Genomic DNA, 20,949 nt, shown 5'->3' with positions numbered 1-20,949 from the left:
GATCAGGCCAGACACTATAAGATGTGAAAATAAATGAAGTGGCAGAACAGAAAGAGTACAAAGAAAGGATTTGCCCATGATTATAAAGTGTATCTAGACTATCCGGTTTTTAAAGCTCTATATTCAATCATACATTCTTGGTTACTTTTTGTTATGAACACCCACGACAATTTAGAGAGCAGTTTAACCTTGACCTATTGTACTTACCATAGGTATATGGACTCACGTTTTTCCTGTACTGTGAGGGATTATTAGCATCATGTGTGTTTAACTCCCAACAAAGCAATGGCCAATCTGGCTGACTGCCTGTGTTTCTTGCCCGTTAGACTTCTTTAATTCATATTCCAAGATCTCAGTGATTACAGAGCTAAGACAATAAAACGGCAGTATTGATGAAATGTATCTTCTTTTTTCTCCCCGAAATGTTATAGTAATTGCAGGCAGTTTGGAGTATATCTGTTCTGTTTGTTTACATTTAAAATACTGTAGTTTTCTGGCCACATCTGTAACATCTCTGTGGGTCTTGTCATTTGCACACAAATATCTTATTAATTGGAGCTTTGAGATCCTTACACATTGTCTAAGAGAGCTTTGTCTGTATTATTTGCAGCCTTGGGAAGAATTTGTCCATTTTCATAAATTACGTTATTATGTTGACGTGTCCAAGATAACTGGATTAAACTGAAATCTGTTCAGTGGACTTTCCCTTTCGCCCTCTCAGCTCAGTTTTGCTCGATCTCTCATGGTTTTTGTTAGTGCTCCAGTCTCTGTGAAAAAAGATAGCTTCCTCAGAAGCACCCAAGGTTGACTCACTTCCTCCTTTTACTTTCTCTCTCTGTCTCTCTCTTTCTCTCTGATTCTGTCTGTCTGCCTGTCTGCCTGTCCCTCTCCCTTTCTGCCTGTCTGCCTGTCTCTGGTTTGTAGTGTTCCTCTTTTTTCCTGCTGTTACATGGTAACACAGAGCTGAAGGAAAGAGGTAAGCTAGAATTTCTTCTTCCTTTAAATTTGCAGTGAAGTCGGTGGTTGGATGTGTCATGTGTGATGTGTGACAGCGTTGAGTTTCTTGCTAAGAGAGGAAAGTGAACGAGAAGGGGCATTCTTGGTGTGTCTTATTTTCATGCCAGGGCATTTTGATAATGTAGGTAGTCAGGGTGAAACAACTAGTTGGAAGCATCTTATTCTCCTGATGGAGTGAGAGTAGAGGTGATTATGGTGGGCAAATAGCTCCTGGGACCACTGCCATAAAGAGCATTTAAAGAGATACGTAGGTAGTCTGTCACCATTCTTGTTCCCCTGTCATTTTGCAGCACACCAAACAGTGTTTTAATCCTCTGATCCCAGTCTGCTCTCTGTGCCTGTTTGTGTGTCAGTGTAATACAGGATGGTACAGAAAGACAGTCCTGCACCCACAATGGGTGTCACAGTAAGAGGTGGCAGAAAAGGTTTTGTGCTCTTCCTGTTAGGCTTCCAATCAGCTGTGCTGATGCTCGCTACTGATGCTCTCATAGATAAAATGCGTGCAGGTTAGTCATTTGAAAAGCACTCAATTGACTTTTGATAGTAGGCTTGTGTATTACAAGTATAACAAGTAGTTTGCCGTAGTAAGCAAGCAGAGTTTATTTATATAGCACCTTTTGCAGGCAACAAAGTGTTTCACATTCAAAATAAATCAAATCAACTACAATCGTATATAATTGAAGCAAATAAAAACTAAGATGCCAGATAAAGTTCAACAAAAGGAAGAGACATAAACACAAACATAAAAAAACACATGCCACCTAAATGTACTCACAATCTGCACTTTCAATATATATATATACCTAATTTTTACAGGAAACATACTCATTGATTATACACACCTGATCAACTTTTCTTCTTAATAGCAGAGGATAGAAAACATCTCCAACTGCTGTCACTTGTGGTTTAAGCTTTCAGATTGATATGATAACTGTATGTTATTAAAAAAAACAACTTATAAATAACTTTAAAGCCATGAAAATCTGAAGATATTTTTCAACGTTATTATGAAATAGAAATTATCAAACAATATTTATAATTGGCTAACACTGTGACAGGCTTTTGTTCTTATTATATTATGAACCAAGTTCTTTGTGCTTTTTATTTGAACAGTATTAAGTTCTGTTTACTGTGACAATTACTATTATTAATGAACTGCAAAGTGCAGTTGTTGTGATTTCTGCAGAAACAACTCTGTCAGGATTTATGGATCAAAGCTTTTGCTCCATAGAGAAGTGAATGGTTCATACTGTAGAACAGTTTACTACTGCGGCTGCATGAATGTGACTGCTGTCTGAAATCTGTGCTCTAGTCTTAAATATCCAGTGGATAAGAAGAAGCTGTAAGGTCAAAGGTTGAAGTTCAGGACACATTCACTGTGATAGGGTCACAGACGCCTAAGCATAGGCTGACAGGATTAGTGTCAACAGAAACAAATACCATAAGGAGTGGTATTATCTTTCTGAGCTCATCTCACTTTGACACACGTGCTCACATATATAGAAGATGAACATGCGCGCAATATGGACTCAGCGATGAGGTGTGATTTATGCCATGATAAACACACATGCACATATTTTGCCTGGTGATCGGATGAGAAGAAATGTTTGTAACAAGGTTTTTGAATTTTTCATTTAATTGATTTATCATCCTGCTGGCGTCATTAGACAGATGACTGAAGGTCATTTATGCAAGTCATGGGATGCTAATGAATTTGAAGCGGTTTCTTTTTGTGCAGGGAAGTGGCTTCCTGTTTTTTATCTAATACCCATGACAATATGCACAGCTCCAAATTACTGTAAACATCAATTACGGACTGTCTTTTGTTCTTAAAGAGGAATTAAAGTTTCAGAATAGGGAAAATTAAGGAAATCTTTCACCAAGTTTAGCAATAACAACATGGAGATAGGCTTGGTGGCATTGTGGATATTGTAACAAAAAAAAATGGGGAAGGAAGGAAATGAGCCTGAGAATTAAAGAGAAACAGAGGTGGAAAGAGTGAGACATACTTTTCTTTGTTGCTCTGTATATGTTAAGATGCTACTGTATGTGTAGGACTGTTTGCGTCAATTATATACACAAATAATGCTCACACATTCAAGCAGTTAAAGAGTTACTGACACCACAAGCACCTACACACACACACACACACACACACACACACACACACACTCTCTCTCTCTCTCACACACTCACACATGCACTGCAAACTTCCCGTGCACTCATATCACTCAGTGTGTTACTGACAGTGACTGTGCCACTTTTGAGAAAGCTGAGTGGGTGTGTTGACTGGAAACAAGTCGCAGTGACCCAACACAAAGTCCTCTCAACCAAGATACAGTAACACACATTGTGGAGCCTGTTTAATCTCTCAGCATGTTCAGTATAAAGACACACGACAGGCTTAACCACTATGGTTTGGAGCTGGAGCAGTGGAGGGAACCCAGAAATGTTTGCCAATGTTTCATTTTACCAAATCTGTGAGCTGGTAGTGGTGTGTCAATTCACACATGTACAGTAGATGTCTTTTAAAAAAATATTTGTGATATTTTTTTTATATATGTTTTTTTTTAAAAGCCGGACAAAATGAAAGCTTCATAATTATGTGATGCAATGTGACCTTTAAATGATACCTTTTCATCACCTTACATTCTCTATTCCTTTAGTCTGGTTTCTTTAAAGGGCATGTTTACATAGCCAAGTATCATGTAAACATTTCTTCTCTTCCTAATGTGCTTCCAGTGTAAGTGATGGGTTATACAATTCACAGTCCTCGTTCTGCACAAAAACATATTCCAAAGTTAACCTTAAGATATTATAAGGCCTCAGCAGTCTGAGTTAGACAAATCAAGTGAGTAGTCAGTTTAGTAATAAATTCCCAAAAGAGGGAAGTCTGTAGTCAAAAGACTGTAAGATACTGTACCTACTTAATTTCATTAACTCAGACTGCTGGAGCCTCATATTAGTTTCCCATAAACTTTGGAATGTATTAACAACAGCACTAAGAAGCTCTCTTTTAAAGGACAGTGTAAACAGGAGGAATGATTATTGTAAGGGGGAAAAAACTGTTTCAATGTACAAATGGGAATGGGAGCATTGCTTTAAGACACACTTGAAAAAATTCAGTTCCAGGCCTTTTAATTGATCACTATCCCCTTCTGTACCTTTAGGGTGTTGAAGATGGCAGTGTGGATTCAGGCCCAGCAGCTCCAGGGAGATGCTTTGCACCAGATGCAGTCTCTGTATGGTCAGCACTTCCCCATCGAGGTGCGACATTATCTGTCCCAGTGGATAGAGAGCCAGCTTTGGTGAGTTGCTCTGTGTGTGTGTGTGTGTGTGTGTGTGTGTGTGTGTGTGTGTGTGTGTGTGTGTAACATACAGTTATGCCCACATGTATGCCTGTACAAATGTTTGTGTTGAAGGTTGACCATGAGAGTATGTGTATTTGGATAGGTCCTTTTTTCTTGTCCCTTTTTTTGTTTGTCTTTTTCAACACCTCTGAGGTCATTCTATAACTAAATAATTTATGTGTTTAGGTTTTTCTATACTATTGTATTCTGTCTTAAAGTATGTTCATATGTGTGTGTGTTGTTAGGGACACCATAGACCTGGAGAACCCACAGGAGGAGTTCAAGGCCAAACGCCTACTAGACAGTCTGATACAAGAGCTGCAGAACAAGGCTGAGCACCAGGTGGGAGAGGACGGCTTCCTACTCAAAATCAAACTGGGACACTACGCCAGCCAGCTCAAGGTAAGTCTCACCAATCACCAAACATGAAATACCTTACTAGTTGACTCGCCAGCCAATGTCCAACCATCTAAAATATGCCAGTGTTACCTGTTTTATTGAGATACTTTTTGGCTTTGGTTTTCTTGGCTGACAGCCAGAGAGGGCAAATGCATTGTGGCCAGTAGGGCCAAAGTTGGAGAACACACAAAGACCAAAGGCAGTATGGATATCATCTGCAGCCTTCAGTTATTATTGTCTTCATTTCGTTATCAGTGAAAAATAAATTTTAATGGCACATGAATTTGTTTCTTCCGTTCTTCCTTTGTCCCTACTGTTCATGCAGTAAAATAAGCCATAAACAACCTCAGAGAAATATTTAAGGAAGTTATATCATAAAATTCAAAACAATTTGCACCTGCTCAGACTGTAAGCATGTTTTCAGTAAATCACTCACATTTTAACAGTGTTGTGAGATGATGATAAGCCAGTGGCTGGAAGGTACAGCAGTTCAGCTAGAAAATCTCCCTTGCTGTAGTTTTTAGAAACATACGGTCCACAAAATGTTTAAGAGCATGTTGTATCCACCATGAGGAAACAAGAGGACAGCCCAAGTGAGGGCCTTGGTAGCCAGCCAGCGCCGCTATTTATGATTGAGCTCCCTGCTCACAGACCGGTTCTTCTGTTTGTCTTCTCCTCTCCCAGAAACCAGGCAGACAAACAGAGGGAAGCGGGCTGGCTTTGCAAATTGAACTGCAATCCTGAATATTTTTATGTAATTGTAAGCGTGCATATAAAGATTGTGGCTTAGTGCGATATATCAAATGTGTCCTGAATGTCTCATATTTTTCTGTAACACTATAGATCCTCTCTTACTTCTAATATAAACAAATATTGTTGGTCCCCAGTGCTCTTTTTCTCATGTAAAAACAATGCAACCATTAATTCAACTTCATTCTCACACTTATAGCAGGAAACAACAAGAATATCATCAGTGACGGTCAATGACTTACAACAGTTTTATTTTAACTGAAAGTGAAACAACAATTTGTTACACCACTAATCAGTGGAAAAATATTACTGTAACACTAAACCGCTCAACTCTGGTGTGTGTGTGTGTGACAATTTGTGTGTATGTTAATGAGTCATGTCTGAATATGAAGTGCGCCGTGTTTCAAAGACGAGTATCATTAGGCTCATCTAATGAGCTTTAGTGTGTCTGCGGGGGTTGGCGCCAGAACTTAGCGAGCTTCCTTGATGCGACTAAATTGGTGAGTCCTGTGTGCAGCGGCCGTTCTGCTCGTCAGGGGCTAACAGGCCTTAACACAGCACATGTGCTCCTTGTCTTTCAGAGCACGTATGACCGCTGTCCTCTGGAGTTGGTCCGATGCATCAAACACATCCTCTACACGGAGCAGAGGCTCGTCAGAGAGGCTACCAATGTGAGTATGAAGCATGCGGACACCTGCATAAACACCTTCAATCATTTGTCTAAACACACTCAGACACACACACACACTGAAATACGAAAATTGTGGCTTCTCCATACATTATTCATTTCATAGCCTGTACAAAGACTGCAAACCGAAACAGAAGCTCAACTACATAATGGTGAGTGACTCAGAGATTAGGTAATTGGGTAACTACTATATATGTCTCTATTTATCCCCACAAGGTCCGCAGATTCCCTTACATTATTATAAATGTGATACCCACAAAGACCCATACCTACTCATACATACTCAATAATGCTCTAAATGGCTGTTTTAATGCAAACCTTTTATATTTCTCCGCTGCAACACTGCAATAAGAAAGAATGTCAAAAATGGAAGTCAAATATTTCATGGTTTATAAAAAGCAGTCAGTTATAAAACCATAAAGCCAGCAGTGCGTAAAACATCTGACTCTCAGCAACTCCTGGGGTGAATTGATTTCCAGTCACAACATGCCTTTTCTATTAGTGGAATGCATATTTGGACTGATTGAATTCTACCCTGTTTAGTCTGAACCTTTGGGCAGTATAGCGCCTTGGTTCAGAGTTTGAACTGATCACGCAGCCTCCCTGAGTATGATAGGCAAATATATTTCCTCCTTCTCTATTTGCAGTGTTTGTGGTCACTGTGGATTTTACTGTCAAATAGCCCAACTGCCACACGCAGGGGTCAATTCATCATGTCCAGCTTGGTTCCATATCTGTGCTCCATCCCCCATGGATAGACCTGGTAGCTCAGCACTCAACTTACCAGTGGCCAGCCATTCCCTTTAACTACTATCATAAACTATTCAATGACAGACAATATACAGGGCATACGCCACCCAATGAAAAACCAACCCTACCAAATCCACCATTTCCTTTGTCTCTCTCTACACCTGTCTCTCAATCACATTTTGTAATTGACAGTCAAGCTCTCCAGTCGGCGGGATGATGGACAGCATGTCTCAGAAATACCAGCAGATCAACCAAGCTTTTGAGGAGCTTCGCCTGCTGACCCAGGACACAGAGAATGATCTGCGGAAGCTCCAGCACAACCAGGAGTACTTCATCATCCAGTACCAGGAGAGCCTCCGTATTCAGGGTGAGACCAGAGAGCTTGTATCAAGTTTTTACTGCCATAAAGTGATGCAGGAAGACATTTTTTAGTGACTATACTTTGGGATTCTTATTTTTAGACATTGTGTAAACTAAATTATTAATCACTTAATTATAAATAAGTATTGAATATTAAATTATGAATATAATCATAAATTCACCATTATGTGAAAAAGATCATTAGTTGAACCTCTAAGTACTTTGTTGCACAGCTCGACTGTAATTGATTTTTTTCTCAAGTGTTCCGTATGAATATGGTTTGAATCAAATATATTTTACAGGTTAGAAATATCAAAATTGTATAACAATGAAAAATGTCATCCACAAATAGTTTGCAGTGTGTATTAAGCTTTGTCCTGTATATCTACAATGGAAAACCCCCAGGAGTCATAACAATAACCCAGCAACCTAAATGTTACATCATTCAGGAAAGAAAACACTTAGCCACAAATGACGCATGTATAGTGCTTGAAGAGGTTCTTCCGAGTAAATCATTATTCCTCTCAGGAGATAATGTACGCTGTATGTGTACAGGTTACAGATGAAGATTTTCACCTTCTCTATCTTTTCCTCCCTCCATCTCTAACTCATTCCCACCCCTCCCCCCTTTGGGATGGCACCAACCCCACCCCTCCTCAGCTCAGCTGACCAGCCTGGCCACGCTGCCCCCTGCTGACCGACAGCTACGGGAGCCCGCCCTTATCAGCAAGCGGGCCACTGTGGAGGCATGGCTGACCAGAGAGGCCAACACACTACAAAAATACAGACTGGTAGGACACGAACATGCACTCAACAAAAGCACACTTAATCTTGTTTTATACATAATGTGACTCTTGTCTGTTTTTATTGATGTGCACATATTTATAACTGCCAATATGTTATTACAAGTCAACCTTTCCACAAAGGACAAATGAAAAACTTTACAATGTTTCTGAGGCTGTGCATGTTCTGCACTGTCTGTTTGTGTCCAGGACCTGGCAGAAAAACACCAGAAAACATTGCAGCTGTTGAGGAAGCAGCAGACCATCATTCTGGATGATGAGCTGATCCAGTGGAAGAGACGGCAACAGCTGGCAGGCAACGGGGGCCCGCCAGAGGGAGGCCTGGACATCCTGCAGTCCTGGTGAGTTCTCTTCCACCTCCCACCAAGATCACAGCCACTAGAACTCCCTCACAAACCAGAGGTCACAGGTTTACAAGCTTGCAATTGACTACTGCTGGGTTTATTTCCAAGGTTTATTGGCTCCTAATCAGAGAAACATAGGTAGACTAGTTTGACATGTCTGGCTTCTTTTCCCTTACTTTCGGAATGGCTTTTTTTTTGCCTTTTTTTTAGTTTAGTGCCTCACGTACCCAGTCAGGAATTTCACAGTTCTTTCTGCTGGAGTGGAACCTTTCGCAGTACAAGTTTCTATAAGCAATAAAAAAAACACAACGTCTCTGACCATGTCTTTGCCTATATATCCATGGTCTTTGCTTAGGTGTCTGATTCTCATCTTTCTTGTCTTGTGTGTACATCTATGTGTGCCTCTGTGTGTGTCAGGTGTGAGAAGCTGGCAGAAACTATCTGGCAGAACAGGCAGCAGATTCGGAGAGCAGAGCACCTCAGGCAACAGCTGCCCATCCCCGGCCCCATTGAAGAGCTCCTCAACGAACTCAACAGCACTATCACAGATATCATCTCAGCGTTGGTTACTAGGTGTGTGTGTGTGTGTGTGTGTGTGTGTGTGTGTGTGTGTGTGTGTGTGTGTGTGTGTGTGTGTGTGTGTGTGTGTGTGTGTGTGTGTGTGTGTGTGTGTGTGTGTGTGTGTGTGTGTGTGTCAGTGTATGTATGTGTGTTAAGGTTCATACATATTTCTAAGGACTGATCTTATCTGTGAAGTCTCAGCTGCTCAGGATTTAAAGGAATAATATAAGTTAGCATACAGATATATGAACGCCAGCATTTATGTAAGGGGATTGTACATTATGCAAGCAAGTCCAACTTACACAACCTTAGTTACTAATGTGGACTACAGAGTGAAAGAGATCACAGATTACTAGAATGTATTTACTCTGGCACTCAACATGCATGAGTGGAGCTGTTGTATACGACTGTAAGAGAATATGTAGGCATTTGTATTATATTTGTATTCTCTTATGCCTGCACTTAATGTATGAGCAATATGGAATATTTGCAAAAAGTGGAGGCATTTCACTTTATATTATATTCTATCTTGGCACAAAAGAGGACTAAGATTGTAGTGGTAATGGGGTCCATGTTTAGAGAATACATTTATTCGAAGAATACACAAACACAAACTAGAGTTCACATTTTACACAGTACATCATCCAATCTCACTCAAGCCACATCAGTACAGAATCAGTCATGGACAGAGCAGAAGATGGGGAACCTTGATGTTGTAGAAGAAGGCTGTGTTTATGGAAAAGAGAAAAAGAAGAATATGAGAGGGTCTCAGGAGTGAATGCAAATGTGCTCAGAAACAGAAGTCACCTAAAGAGACAAATGGCATGAAGTGTGCAAGCGATTAAAGTAAAATAATGACACATGCAACTTGTTTTCAGTACATTATCTTGGCCTCAAAGGTACATCTGCCAGGGTTTATTAGGCCTCCAGAATCTCTGAACAGGAAGTCATCTGAAGTTATGAGAGCATCCTCTTCTACTTTCCTAGAAGATTGTCCCTGCAGGGACCCATACTACACTGAGAAGCCCTGTTACTGTCACAGCGATTTCTGATTAGCTGCTGAGTGTGCCCATACAGTAATGCATTGCTATCATGCACAGTGCAAACACAGGTTAGGTTTCCCCAACAGCAGCCTCTCTGTGTTCTCCAAAAGCCCTGGGTGGTTGTAAGTTGGGAATGGAAGGATATCTTCTCATCACCACTTAGTTCAGCTACAGACCAGAGGGCTTGAAGGATTACAACATCCGTGATGTTGGCTTGCAAGCTCCCCCAGAGCTCTCTCTTGCTGTCTAGGGTCCTTTTTTGTGAACATGGATATTGGAATAACGCTAGACAGAAAAGCAGAACAAAGTCATACAAAGAAAGTAACTGTTGACTGAATAGTGACCTTCCATTATGACACATGGTTACAATAAAGGTCATTTTCAAAACTGCTAATGTTAAAGGAACCCTGTGAAATTTCAAAAACTACCTTTTTTATTGAACATTTCACACCAAAGCACACTGTATTTTTACTTGAAGTATGGTGAAAAATGTTTTCTGCAACTAAAACATGAAAAAAGGCTGCATAAATGTTTTATGACATTGCTTTTTCACACCAGTTTGCAGCCTTCTGCAGCCTTTTTACCATTAATAAGACACAGCTTTTAAGTCATGCTACTTTGTGCATTGTGTGCTATGAAAATGCATCCAAATAATCTATTTCGTCTACATTTGATGTGTTTCACGCCATGCGTATGTTTGTAAAACACATAATAATCTGGTTACCTATTTTTTATGTATTTTTTGCTACATGATGCTTCAAAAGAATAGACAGGGACATTTTAACCTAACTTGCTGTTACATGTTGTGCACTTTAACTTACTGATCCTCCTGGCTACCTAATCAACATGGCTCTGCTCTGTTGTTCAGTCTAACTCCCCTGTTGTCTCCACAGCACCTTCATCATAGAGAAACAGCCTCCACAGGTGCTAAAAACCCAAACCAAGTTTGCTGCTACGGTGCGCCTCTTAGTCGGTGGGAAGTTGAATGTGCACATGAACCCTCCGCAGGTCAAGGCAACCATTATCAGTGAACAACAAGCAAAGGCCCTGTTGAAGAACGAGAACACAAGAAAGTAAGTCTAGTGTCCCATTTGTCTCAGTTAGTGTGTGACTGTCCATTTCAGCCAACTACAAGGCAGACATTTCAGGGGGTTTTTGAGGATCAGACTTCCCTTACGAGCACATACATGTGAGCTTTTAGTGAATAGTGCAATGCACTGTTTTCCTCTTACTTTTTTTTATTTTATGAGGTGTATTTAGTAGGGACCATAACAACAATAACATTGTTACATACCGTACAGATAATCAATGCAGATGTTATGTATACAGAGCGTCTTATTGAAGCTATTTTGCAGCTTGTGCTAAGCATGGACAGCAAGATTGTACATGACTGTTATGTATGAGTGTAAGCACACTTTTTTATTATACCCATTCCCTATAGTGGGGACAGTACTCCCGTGCTGCCATTAAGATAAAGAATCTTAGTTTTCTACAAGTACTGGCACCCAGTATGAACTCTGACCTAATGTGTTTCTGACCTCACCACAGAGATATGGCTGGAACTTGAACAATGCCTCAGAGGAATCTATGGTGTGGATGCAGAATCCACATTTAGCCTGTTCCGCAGCCTTGTTCCACATTCCCCCTGACTAATAGAAACTTTCCAAGACTACAGGTCAGCCAGAGAGCCATTGGTTAAATTGGCAAACAATTTAACAGCTCAGCCATTATATAATATTTCTCATCTAGACCACTTTGTATGACATCCAGTCTGCAGCCCACACACATCTACTTGGTGTTTTCTCATTTGGTAACAGCAGATAAGATGGAATAGTGGAGATTAAATCCACTTATATAGTGAATGAGTGTGAACGACATTTCTACACCCTGCACGTTTTTCACTAAGTTCTTGCTGTCCAGTTAAGTATCATTTTGTTTGAATTTGTCCAGAGAAGAATAACTTTCTCAGCAAGTGCGTCACAGCAGGGAGTAATTGACTCACTCCTTCATTGTCTCTTGCCTTCAGTGACAGCAGCGGGGAAATTCTCAACAATAACTGTGTGATGGAGTACCACCAGACTACAGGCACTCTCAGTGCCCACTTCAGGAACATGGTGAGTGAGTTCATGTGGACTAGCTGAGGAGATGAGTTTGAAACAGGAAATTGAATTACAAAATATCATGTCCCACATTTCTGAAAGTGCCAAAAAAATTTATTGAAATTATATACAAGCATAGATCTGCACATTTTAACCTAGCTTCCAGTTTTATGCCTAAATGCCACTGACAGACAGCCGGAAGCATTGTGTTTTCACTTTGTCCGTCTGTCCATATGTCCCACTCTCAGTAACACTCAATATCTCAGGAACGCCTTAAGGGAATTTCTTCAAATTTGGCACTAACGTCCTCTGGACTTGGACTCATGGATGAACTGATTATATTTCGCTATAGCTCAAGAATTCATATGCTATTCATGACAAAGTTTCATACAAATGTCTTATAGGATAAATGATGACATGATGATATTTTATATCCATTTTATATTGGTATTTCTCATTTTGCCTCAGTATGTATATGAATATTTAACTATCTTGAGTTAAAAATCTTGTTGTGGGCCTGTACTCGAGAGCTGCTCATCCAGGCAAGACAAAAGTAGCTTTTAAGTAAAGCAACTGTCATGATTTGTATAATCATTCAGTCCATTGGTATTATGGAAATTTATGGGAAAAAATGTTTCTAGGTTAAAAATCTCAGAGCTATACTTAAAATGATGATAATAGTTTTGTTTTTTACCCTTTAATAACTGAAAACTATTTTCCTGGAGCATCATAGCATCATAGCTTCAATTGTTCTAATGCAGTTTTGAAAGTATGAGGACATTTAGAATAAAGCTACAACATTGACATACAATTTGTACTGTATCTACCAGGATATTATTAAAACCTGGTTTAAAAAAATGAATTAAGTTGAATTGATCTAGAAGCAGCAGTGTTCAGCTGCACTGCCGCAGCCAGTGTCATAGTCTAGTTACTGGGTACTGCAGGTATTATAGCATGTACTGCACAAACTCATCACAACTCATCAAAACCACTGAGGATCATTCTGAAATATCAGTGGAGCCTCTCTCTACATCACATGTATTGTTAGCAACAATCCCCAGTGCCCGCCATAGATTATTTACACGACATCCGAGTCATTTCAGTCAGAGTGAATTATGCATGCATGTACTATATATATTATGAGTGTATTATCAGCCTAACTGTTTAGGTAACATGCACAGTATCCAGTATCTAGTATTACTTATACTTACACATGTCATCCTTCATGTAGTCTTTAAAGAGGATCAAGCGATCGGACCGGCGAGGAGCTGAATCTGTCACAGAGGAGAAGTTTACCATTCTGTTCGAGTCCCAGTTTAGTGTTGGAGGCAATGAGCTTGTCTTTCAAGTGAAGGTAAGAGGGCACAGACCGACAATAGTGAGAATCAGTCTATTCTTAAGCCTGAGTCACAAAACCTTGAGCATGTGCTCCAACATATACTGTAACGTTCAGTGCTCTACTGTAGCTTATACTGATGGCCTCTCTTCCTTCCCTGAACAGACATTATCACTTCCTGTAGTGGTGATAGTCCATGGTAGTCAAGACAATAATGCCACTGCAACTGTGTTGTGGGACAACGCTTTTGCAGAGCCGGTAAGTAAATGTCTGCATGCTGAAGTGTGTGTTTATGTTGAATAATAATAATTTAAGGAAGTCTAAATATTTGAATTAACATGTGTTTTTCATCACAAAATCAGGTTCTCAGATTATTTTTTTTAATCAAAGCTTAAAGAACACTCTCCATAACCTCAATTTAACAGTTTCTAAGGGGGACATGTTTTTGAACACATAGAAATAGTTCTGACAATAAACAATTCTGATAATTTCCCAAAGACATTGTGTGCTCAGGGTCTTTTATTATCTCTTCTTATTTGAATCAGGAAAATGAATCAGTGGGTTAAAAAATAAAATAATAAATCATTAGTTTCTGCCCTGCATGTCATGTTTTGGTTTTTATTTTTCATAAATCTACTTAGTACCTTGGTGGTTTTGTTTCAGAGTCTGGGTCATTTCATTAAAAATATGAATTTAAACCTTGTGGAAACAATGATGCAGTTTAAAAAGCTACTTTGGATATAGCTATGTATGTGATTGTTATGCACTCGCCTCTTTAAAGCTTGTGTAAATCCTGTGCCCTCCCTCCTGCATCTACAGGGACGGGTGCCTTTCCTTGTGCCAGATAAGGTGCTCTGGCCTCAGCTGTGTGATGCCATCAACATGAAGTACAAGGCTGAGGTGCAGAGTAACCGAGGCCTGTCTGAGGAAAACTTGGTCTTCCTGGCTCAGAAGGCTTTCAGCAGCTCCAGCAACAACCCTGATGACTACCGCAACATGACTATGACCTGGTCACAGTTTAACAGGGTCAGCACTGGTTTCCTTCCTTGTGACACTTTATCTCTTTCCACATGAATAAAAACACACAGCTTATATATAGAGCATGCTAATTATCTGATATCATAAGTCAATGTACAGATTTCTATCATGCCACACTAAGATCGGGTTTTTCTCCTCCTTACATTTTTAAAATGCCCACAGGCCAGTTTGAGTAAGCCATTTCAACTGCATGTTTGTTCTCCATGGGGTGATTTACAATTGATTATTCATACATAGAAATAATTCTTGCTCCATTTGCAGTGTCCCTACAGCCCCATTCTGTAGTTGACTTGAGTGAGAGAGCCTCATTGGTAGCCAGGACTTCATCTTAATGGGCCTGTTTGTCCACACAGTGAAAGGCTGGAGGCCTCATTTTCTGGCTCAAAGCAGCTGGCGATGGCCGAAATGCACTCACATTTACCACACACCATCAGTTTCATTACATTACAGGAACATCAAGTTTCAGCTGCTTCACAGACTCGTGTATAGGCTACACACAGTTTAACCCTCTCTTCATTTTCCGCCTTTCCAACTCATACACATCATGATTCAGTGTTTTAAATCATGATACACAACTGGAATGACTACAGAGGTTGAGGACACGTTCTCTGTATTTATGGACAGGATGGCGATGCAGGAATTAGAAAACCTTTTGAAAGATGTGTGTCTGTTTTGATCCAGTGTACTTTTTTTTTACTTACTTTTTTACTTTCTTCTACAGGAAAGCTTGCCAGGGAGGAACTTCACATTTTGGCAATGGTTTGATGGTGTGATGGAACTCACAAAAAAACATCTCAAACCACACTGGAATGACGGGTAAGGAAATTGCAGTGGTTTTTGTCTGTGTTTTCATCTGAAGTTTAAAAAAATGTTACAGTCAAAATTTAAAAAAATAAAAAATAAAAAAAATTAGAAAAGCCTCTCTTTTTTCAATTTGACAGCTGGACTTCATGTTCTGTAAAAGTAAATGTTTTCCTGTCCCCATTTTGTCAGTTTTAACAACTCAGGCAATGCTTCATTTTAAATATTTTCCATGGCAACATGGAAGAGAGAGCTGGATCTGCTCTCTCTGTCTCTCCACTAAACTAGGACTGAAATGAAGGAGAGAGGGTTCAGAGAAAACACATGACATTTTTATGTCTTTCCCATTCTGCTTTTCTCCCTCTTGTCTTTTTAGGGCCATATTGGGCTTTGTGAATAAGCAGCAGGCTCAGGATATGTTGATGTCCAAACCCAACGGCACCTTCCTTCTGCGCTTTAGTGACTCTGAAATTGGAGGAATTACAATTGCCTGGGTGGCAGAAAATCCCAACAAAGCAGGTATGACGTGTAAATGCTTGTTATTACCACATTTGAGGATTACATGATCAGAGGAGAGAAGGCAGACACAATTGAGGTTCTTATCTTTTTGCAAATAACTAATCTAGGTTTCATTGTCTTCCTAATTATTGTATGATGTATCTTTTGTTAATGCGTCTCTGTGCGTGTTCAATCAGATTGTGTTAGCTTATGTGCTGTGAGCATCTGCTAGCAGTTTTATAAAATTAGGTTTGGGGAAAGCTGTATGAACCAGAAAGTACAATCAATGAGCTTAGAGTAAGAGCTAAGTTAAATCAGTGTCAGTACTTTAATTACATAATTCACTGCCACCTGTCATCTAAGATAGCTTAGTGTGTGAGAATAGTATGTAATTTGTAGATTTTTAAAGAGAAAACTACATATTTCGTCCAACTGGCAACTAAGAATATTGAAATTGAAATGGTCTGGACGAAAAAAGATTATATTGCTATTATTGATGATCGGTGGTGTGTCTCCAGGAGAGAGAATGGTTTGGAACCTCATGCCGTACACAACCAAAGACTTTTCCATTCGCTCTCTGGCTGACCGTATCAGCGATCTCAATCACCTCCTGTTCCTCTACCCTGACAGACCAAAGGATGAGGTTTTCTCCAAATATTACACCCCGCCCCTCTGTAAGCAACCATCTACTTTGCACAGGCTGCTTTGACTTTAAAAATTTAAAATATCAAAACTGCTTCAATTTCTTGATTGTTTTATAATGATTCTCTCTTCCTGCTCTTGTTTGTTTTAAAGCCAAAGCAGTGGATGGCTACGTGAAACCACAGATTAAACAGGTGGTGCCCGAGTAAGTATCCAGCTTCCTGTCCACCTTTCTTCCTGTTCTCTTATCCCTGTCATTTCTCTCCTTTCATTCCTCTCTGGTGTCCACCCACCAGTTTTTCCTCTGTGGCAACATTTAGAGTTAATCACTAAATATTGGACCCTGAATTCAGATCAGCAATTAGTTAGCTGTTACAGTTGGAGGAGGCCAATTAAGGATGGACAGGGTTCCTGAGCGAGCTTGTCCTCCACTCATCATTAGAGTTAGGCTTGTTAGTTAGCAAGCCCCGCTCCCTGCCTGTCTCTGCGGTTGGTTCACCCTCCGTGTAGAGCATGGCCATAATGATGCAGTGAGGCCTGGAAAACACGCTGAGGGTAGTTGCTTAGGCAACTGCTGAACATAGGCTCATACGCTTTTATCTTGGGTTTATGTATGTGTGTGTGTGTGAGAGAGAGAGACAGAGAGAGAGAGAGTTTGTGTGTGTGGCTGTTCATCTTTTAGAGCACAGTGACTCAGTGGTTAGCACTGTTGCTTCACAACAAGAAGGTCCTACCTCAAACTAGGCTCAAACCCTGCCCAGGTCTTTTCTTCGTGGATTTTGCATGTTCTCCTCATGATTGCATATAGAGAGCCCTTTCATTCAAATCCCCACCCAAACTCCACACCACCTATCCAGTAACCAGACACCCAATTTGCATGGATTTCCACTGGGTGCTCCCATTTCCTCTCACCATCAAAGACATGTATGTTAGAGTGAATACTCCTGGCTCCCTGACTAAGGCACTGGCATAAAGAAATGGAATTGGTCCTAGAGTGTGTGTGTGGGATGAGTCAAGTGCAGAAGATCAATTTCCCCATGGGGATTAATAAACTACCTCTTCTTCCACAGTTTTGCTACAGCCAATCCAGATCCAGCAAGTGGAAACCCAACCTATATGGATCACGGCGCCTCTCCAGCACCTGTCAATCATCCTCACACCTACAGCATATACCCACCTATGTGAGTCAATAAGTCAGTCATATGAATATCTTAGCAGCTCTGTGAGTGTCTTGTTGAGCCTGCTGTTTTTTTTGGATATATACTGCTGGCTGGTCTGATTGTGGGTGGCTCCTCTCTGTGTCCTGCGGCAGGAGTGACTCTATGTTGGATGCAGACGGAGACTTCGACCTGGATGACACCATGGATGTGGCGAGGCATGTAGAAGAGCTCCTGCGGCGGCCTGTAGAGAGCCAGTGGGGCGGCCAGCAGTCTTGACCCTTGACCTATTAACCAGTGACAACACCAAATGAACCCTGCCTCCCAACTTACCCCACTCGCATTGACATTTCTCATGGTTTAATTCCATTCATTTGTCTTTTTTCAGATAGCTATAATGTGAAATGTTAATAATGGTTGTGATTTTTTTTTTCAGCATGAAAGCATGCATGTCCGTCTTCTCATAGTTTTATTTGTGTCCATAAGTGTTTGTAAAACAGACTAGGTTTAACGGAAAACCTGCAATGTTACAGTATTGTGAAAAAGAAAAGAAAAAATAATATTCATTCACATTGTGCATGCATTTCCCAATTGATTTTGAACAGATTTAAAAAAAAAAACAAAAAAAAAAACTTATGCTACTGTATGAAGTCATTTTAACAGTTGAATGTTTTTATTTTGTTATATTTTCTTCTTTGTAAATGGGTTATCAGTATTTTCATAGTGACATTGAACTTGCCCTTTCACACATAAAATGAAACTTTAATGAAGAGTTTTGCTTTTGCTCTTAACAACATAATCTGAGTCATTGCTCTGCAGAGTTTCAGTCAGTTTTTTCAAATCCATATACACTAACCTAAAGGCCGAGTGTGTCTCAGCTCTCTGCAACTGACAGCACACACTGCACACAGTACACATGCGCAAGTATATGATGGATTTGTTCAGATTTTTTCACCAGCTGTAACCCAGAAAGGGGGGGTTAATGGGCCCCCCTCACTCTCACAGGGCTATTTTTCTTCTGTTTGTACACAGAAATGCAAATCTAAGCATTTACCCAACGCTGCCTGCTTGTCCTCTCAGGTCCTTCTGTTCCCATCATAAATGCTACCTCGCATTATTCTATTGACAGTAGTTGTTACTATTGGTTCTGTTGTTGTTTCTGCACCACATTCACACCAGTAGGTACGTTCATTGGGTTTTGTTCTTGTAATTTGTATTAATATGTGTGAAGAAGATCCCTTTCTGCCTGAGGGCTAACTGTCTTCTGTTGGCCGTTTTTATGCTTGAAACCACTCACCTGAAGAAGTCCAGAGGCATGAAGTGTCATATATCTGGTCCTTTGCCTGAATTTTAAGAGCTGTGCATATTTTGCCTATCCGTCCGCTTGTCCCTGTCGTTGTGTCATGACACTGTGGCATAATCGACTTGTGCATGTGTCTGTGTGACAACATGATTGCGCCAGCAGCTGAAGTTGTGAGGTATAGATAGATATGCGCAGGCTTTGAATGCCTGCGCAGACTCACCAGCCACTGCATGGGTCACATATAGAACTCAAGGAGATGGTGTCATTTCTTTTCATTGTGCGTCCACTTTTTGCTACTCACATACAAGATAAACAAAAATGAGTGTAATAAAAAATATAGAAATATTTTTAAAAAACTATTACCCTACTCCCTCCTCTGATACACACAAACACATACAACGCTGACTAGAAAACATGTCGTTGATGCAGCCTTGCACCTCAGGAATGAATTGCTTTGCCTAGCTAAATTGAAAATGATCTATGTATACTGAATATATATGAATTTATTTTCTCTATCATAATTCTATTTTTATTGTTTCTCTGGCACTCCCCTATTGAATGTAACCCCTTTGCATGACCCTGTTGAGGATTTACATATAAATACCTCCTCAGTCTGACCAGAAGTTTCAAGTCATATGTCACGAGAAGTACCAGTTGAAAAAGGACACAGAGAAACTGGAAATTGGTGAAGAATTAATGATGTAGCTCTTTGTTTGTCTGACAGACATTACAGTATTTAAACTATTCCCTTTTCATTTCTTTCTTTTGTATCTCCTCTTTCCTTTTTTGAAATCTCAAGCTACATGGGCAGTCTTGTGATATATCCTTCATTTCCACTATCCTCATCATTTTGAGCTTTGTTCCACTGTAGACTGTGTATTTTTCCGATGATGTAGATGATGCTGTGTGTTGTTCAATGTATGTACCATGTTTGTGGTTTGGGTTTATCACTTGGAGGTTTTCCAAGAAAAACAGCTGTTGAGTTGAAAAGAAGAAAATAAAGTTTTATAAATAATTTGAACTCAACCTGTAGAAATACAGAAGATTTTGATGCCACTACAAAATAAATGCTATTTTTTTTATGTGTGAAGTCAACACTATGGATTCAATCCCCAAACAGCAGAACTAGAAGACTGGAACTGCACAAACTGGCCTGGATTCAACAGGAATATATAGAGAAAGAAAGTACAAGGAAGTAATAAATTTCACTACAGTACAGAGAACATTACTTTAAAGGATGATACCACCAGACTTTACATGACTATGTTCTATTTTCTAAAGCACACCAGAGTTTATTAGACTTTAAAATACTTCCAGTGCTGTCAGCCATTTTATTTAATACCATTTGAGAACAAAATATGAACTTTGCAGACTACAATATCTCATACTAAGTAGACAATAATGCCTCCCTCTATTATGAACACTAAACTGAATGTTCCAGGATGGTACTAAAATGTAAAATTGCATATTTTAAAAACTTTATTTACCAGTAGTAAATAGTAAATGGTCTTGACAATCAAAAACCTCCACTAAGGTCTTCAGATGTGTCAAATTTCAATATCTACGCTTAAGAGAGTGCACATGGAAAGCCAGCTGGGAAAATAATATCAAAGTTTGTGTATGTGCATACCTGTTTTTACAACATTATTCAACTGCTCTGTCTTTTGGCAGCAATAGATTTTCCAAATCAGAAGTAGCAGGACTCTTCCTCACTAATCTCACTGCAACTGTCTGAAATAAGCACACTTCTGCCATCTGGTGGACAGAAGAAACACAAGCTATTTTTCTTGCGTGTGAGAGCTGTTGCCTAAATGCCAATGATCTGGATGGTGTCATGTCTGGCAAAAAGTGATAAGAAAATCTAATTTGCACAGACTTCAATAAAATGTGGCAGTTAATGCTGAATAATTTTAATGATCAATTTAGAGAATTTAAATTTGGCTGGCCTCTTCCTCAACAGGAAAACTAATTATTACAGTTGATTAGAATGTACTGAATGCCTGTTGGTAC

The 20,949-nt window shown here is 39.8% G+C and overlaps 1 protein-coding gene across 2 annotated transcripts in view; it reads left to right on the top strand.

Moving 5' to 3' along the window:
• stat5a (signal transducer and activator of transcription 5a) overlaps positions 1 to 20,020 on the top strand; it is a 52,782-nt gene extending 32,762 nt beyond the window's left edge. The window contains exons 2-19 of one of the 2 annotated variants that reach the window (XM_053337872.1): positions 4,188 to 4,325; positions 4,613 to 4,769; positions 6,098 to 6,187; positions 7,147 to 7,321; positions 7,975 to 8,105; positions 8,307 to 8,458; positions 8,879 to 9,034; positions 10,959 to 11,138; positions 12,092 to 12,179; positions 13,396 to 13,518; positions 13,666 to 13,758; positions 14,320 to 14,526; positions 15,260 to 15,354; positions 15,716 to 15,858; positions 16,356 to 16,511; positions 16,633 to 16,684; positions 17,550 to 17,660; positions 17,792 to 20,020. In XM_053337872.1, coding sequence (XP_053193847.1) covers positions 4,188 to 4,325; positions 4,613 to 4,769; positions 6,098 to 6,187; positions 7,147 to 7,321; positions 7,975 to 8,105; positions 8,307 to 8,458; positions 8,879 to 9,034; positions 10,959 to 11,138; positions 12,092 to 12,179; positions 13,396 to 13,518; positions 13,666 to 13,758; positions 14,320 to 14,526; positions 15,260 to 15,354; positions 15,716 to 15,858; positions 16,356 to 16,511; positions 16,633 to 16,684; positions 17,550 to 17,660; positions 17,792 to 17,915 — 2,371 coding nt within the window. In that variant the 3' untranslated portion in view covers positions 17,916 to 20,020. Of the gene's footprint in view, positions 1 to 4,187; positions 4,326 to 4,612; positions 4,770 to 4,795; positions 6,017 to 6,097; positions 6,188 to 7,146; positions 7,322 to 7,974; positions 8,106 to 8,306; positions 8,459 to 8,878; positions 9,035 to 10,958; positions 11,139 to 12,091; positions 12,180 to 13,395; positions 13,519 to 13,665; positions 13,759 to 14,319; positions 14,527 to 15,259; positions 15,355 to 15,715; positions 15,859 to 16,355; positions 16,512 to 16,632; positions 16,685 to 17,549; positions 17,661 to 17,791 lie in introns of those variants that run through there. The other variant, XM_053337873.1, reaches the window with a different exon arrangement.
• Positions 20,021 to 20,949: the final 929 nt, after the last annotated feature.

Source organism: Scomber japonicus, chromosome 18 (genome assembly GCF_027409825.1).
Source record: "Scomber japonicus isolate fScoJap1 chromosome 18, fScoJap1.pri, whole genome shotgun sequence".
Classification (NCBI taxonomy): Eukaryota; Metazoa; Chordata; class Actinopteri; order Scombriformes; family Scombridae; genus Scomber; species Scomber japonicus.
Note: the sequence above shows the minus strand (reverse complement) of the source record. Positions and strands in the feature narration are given on the sequence as shown.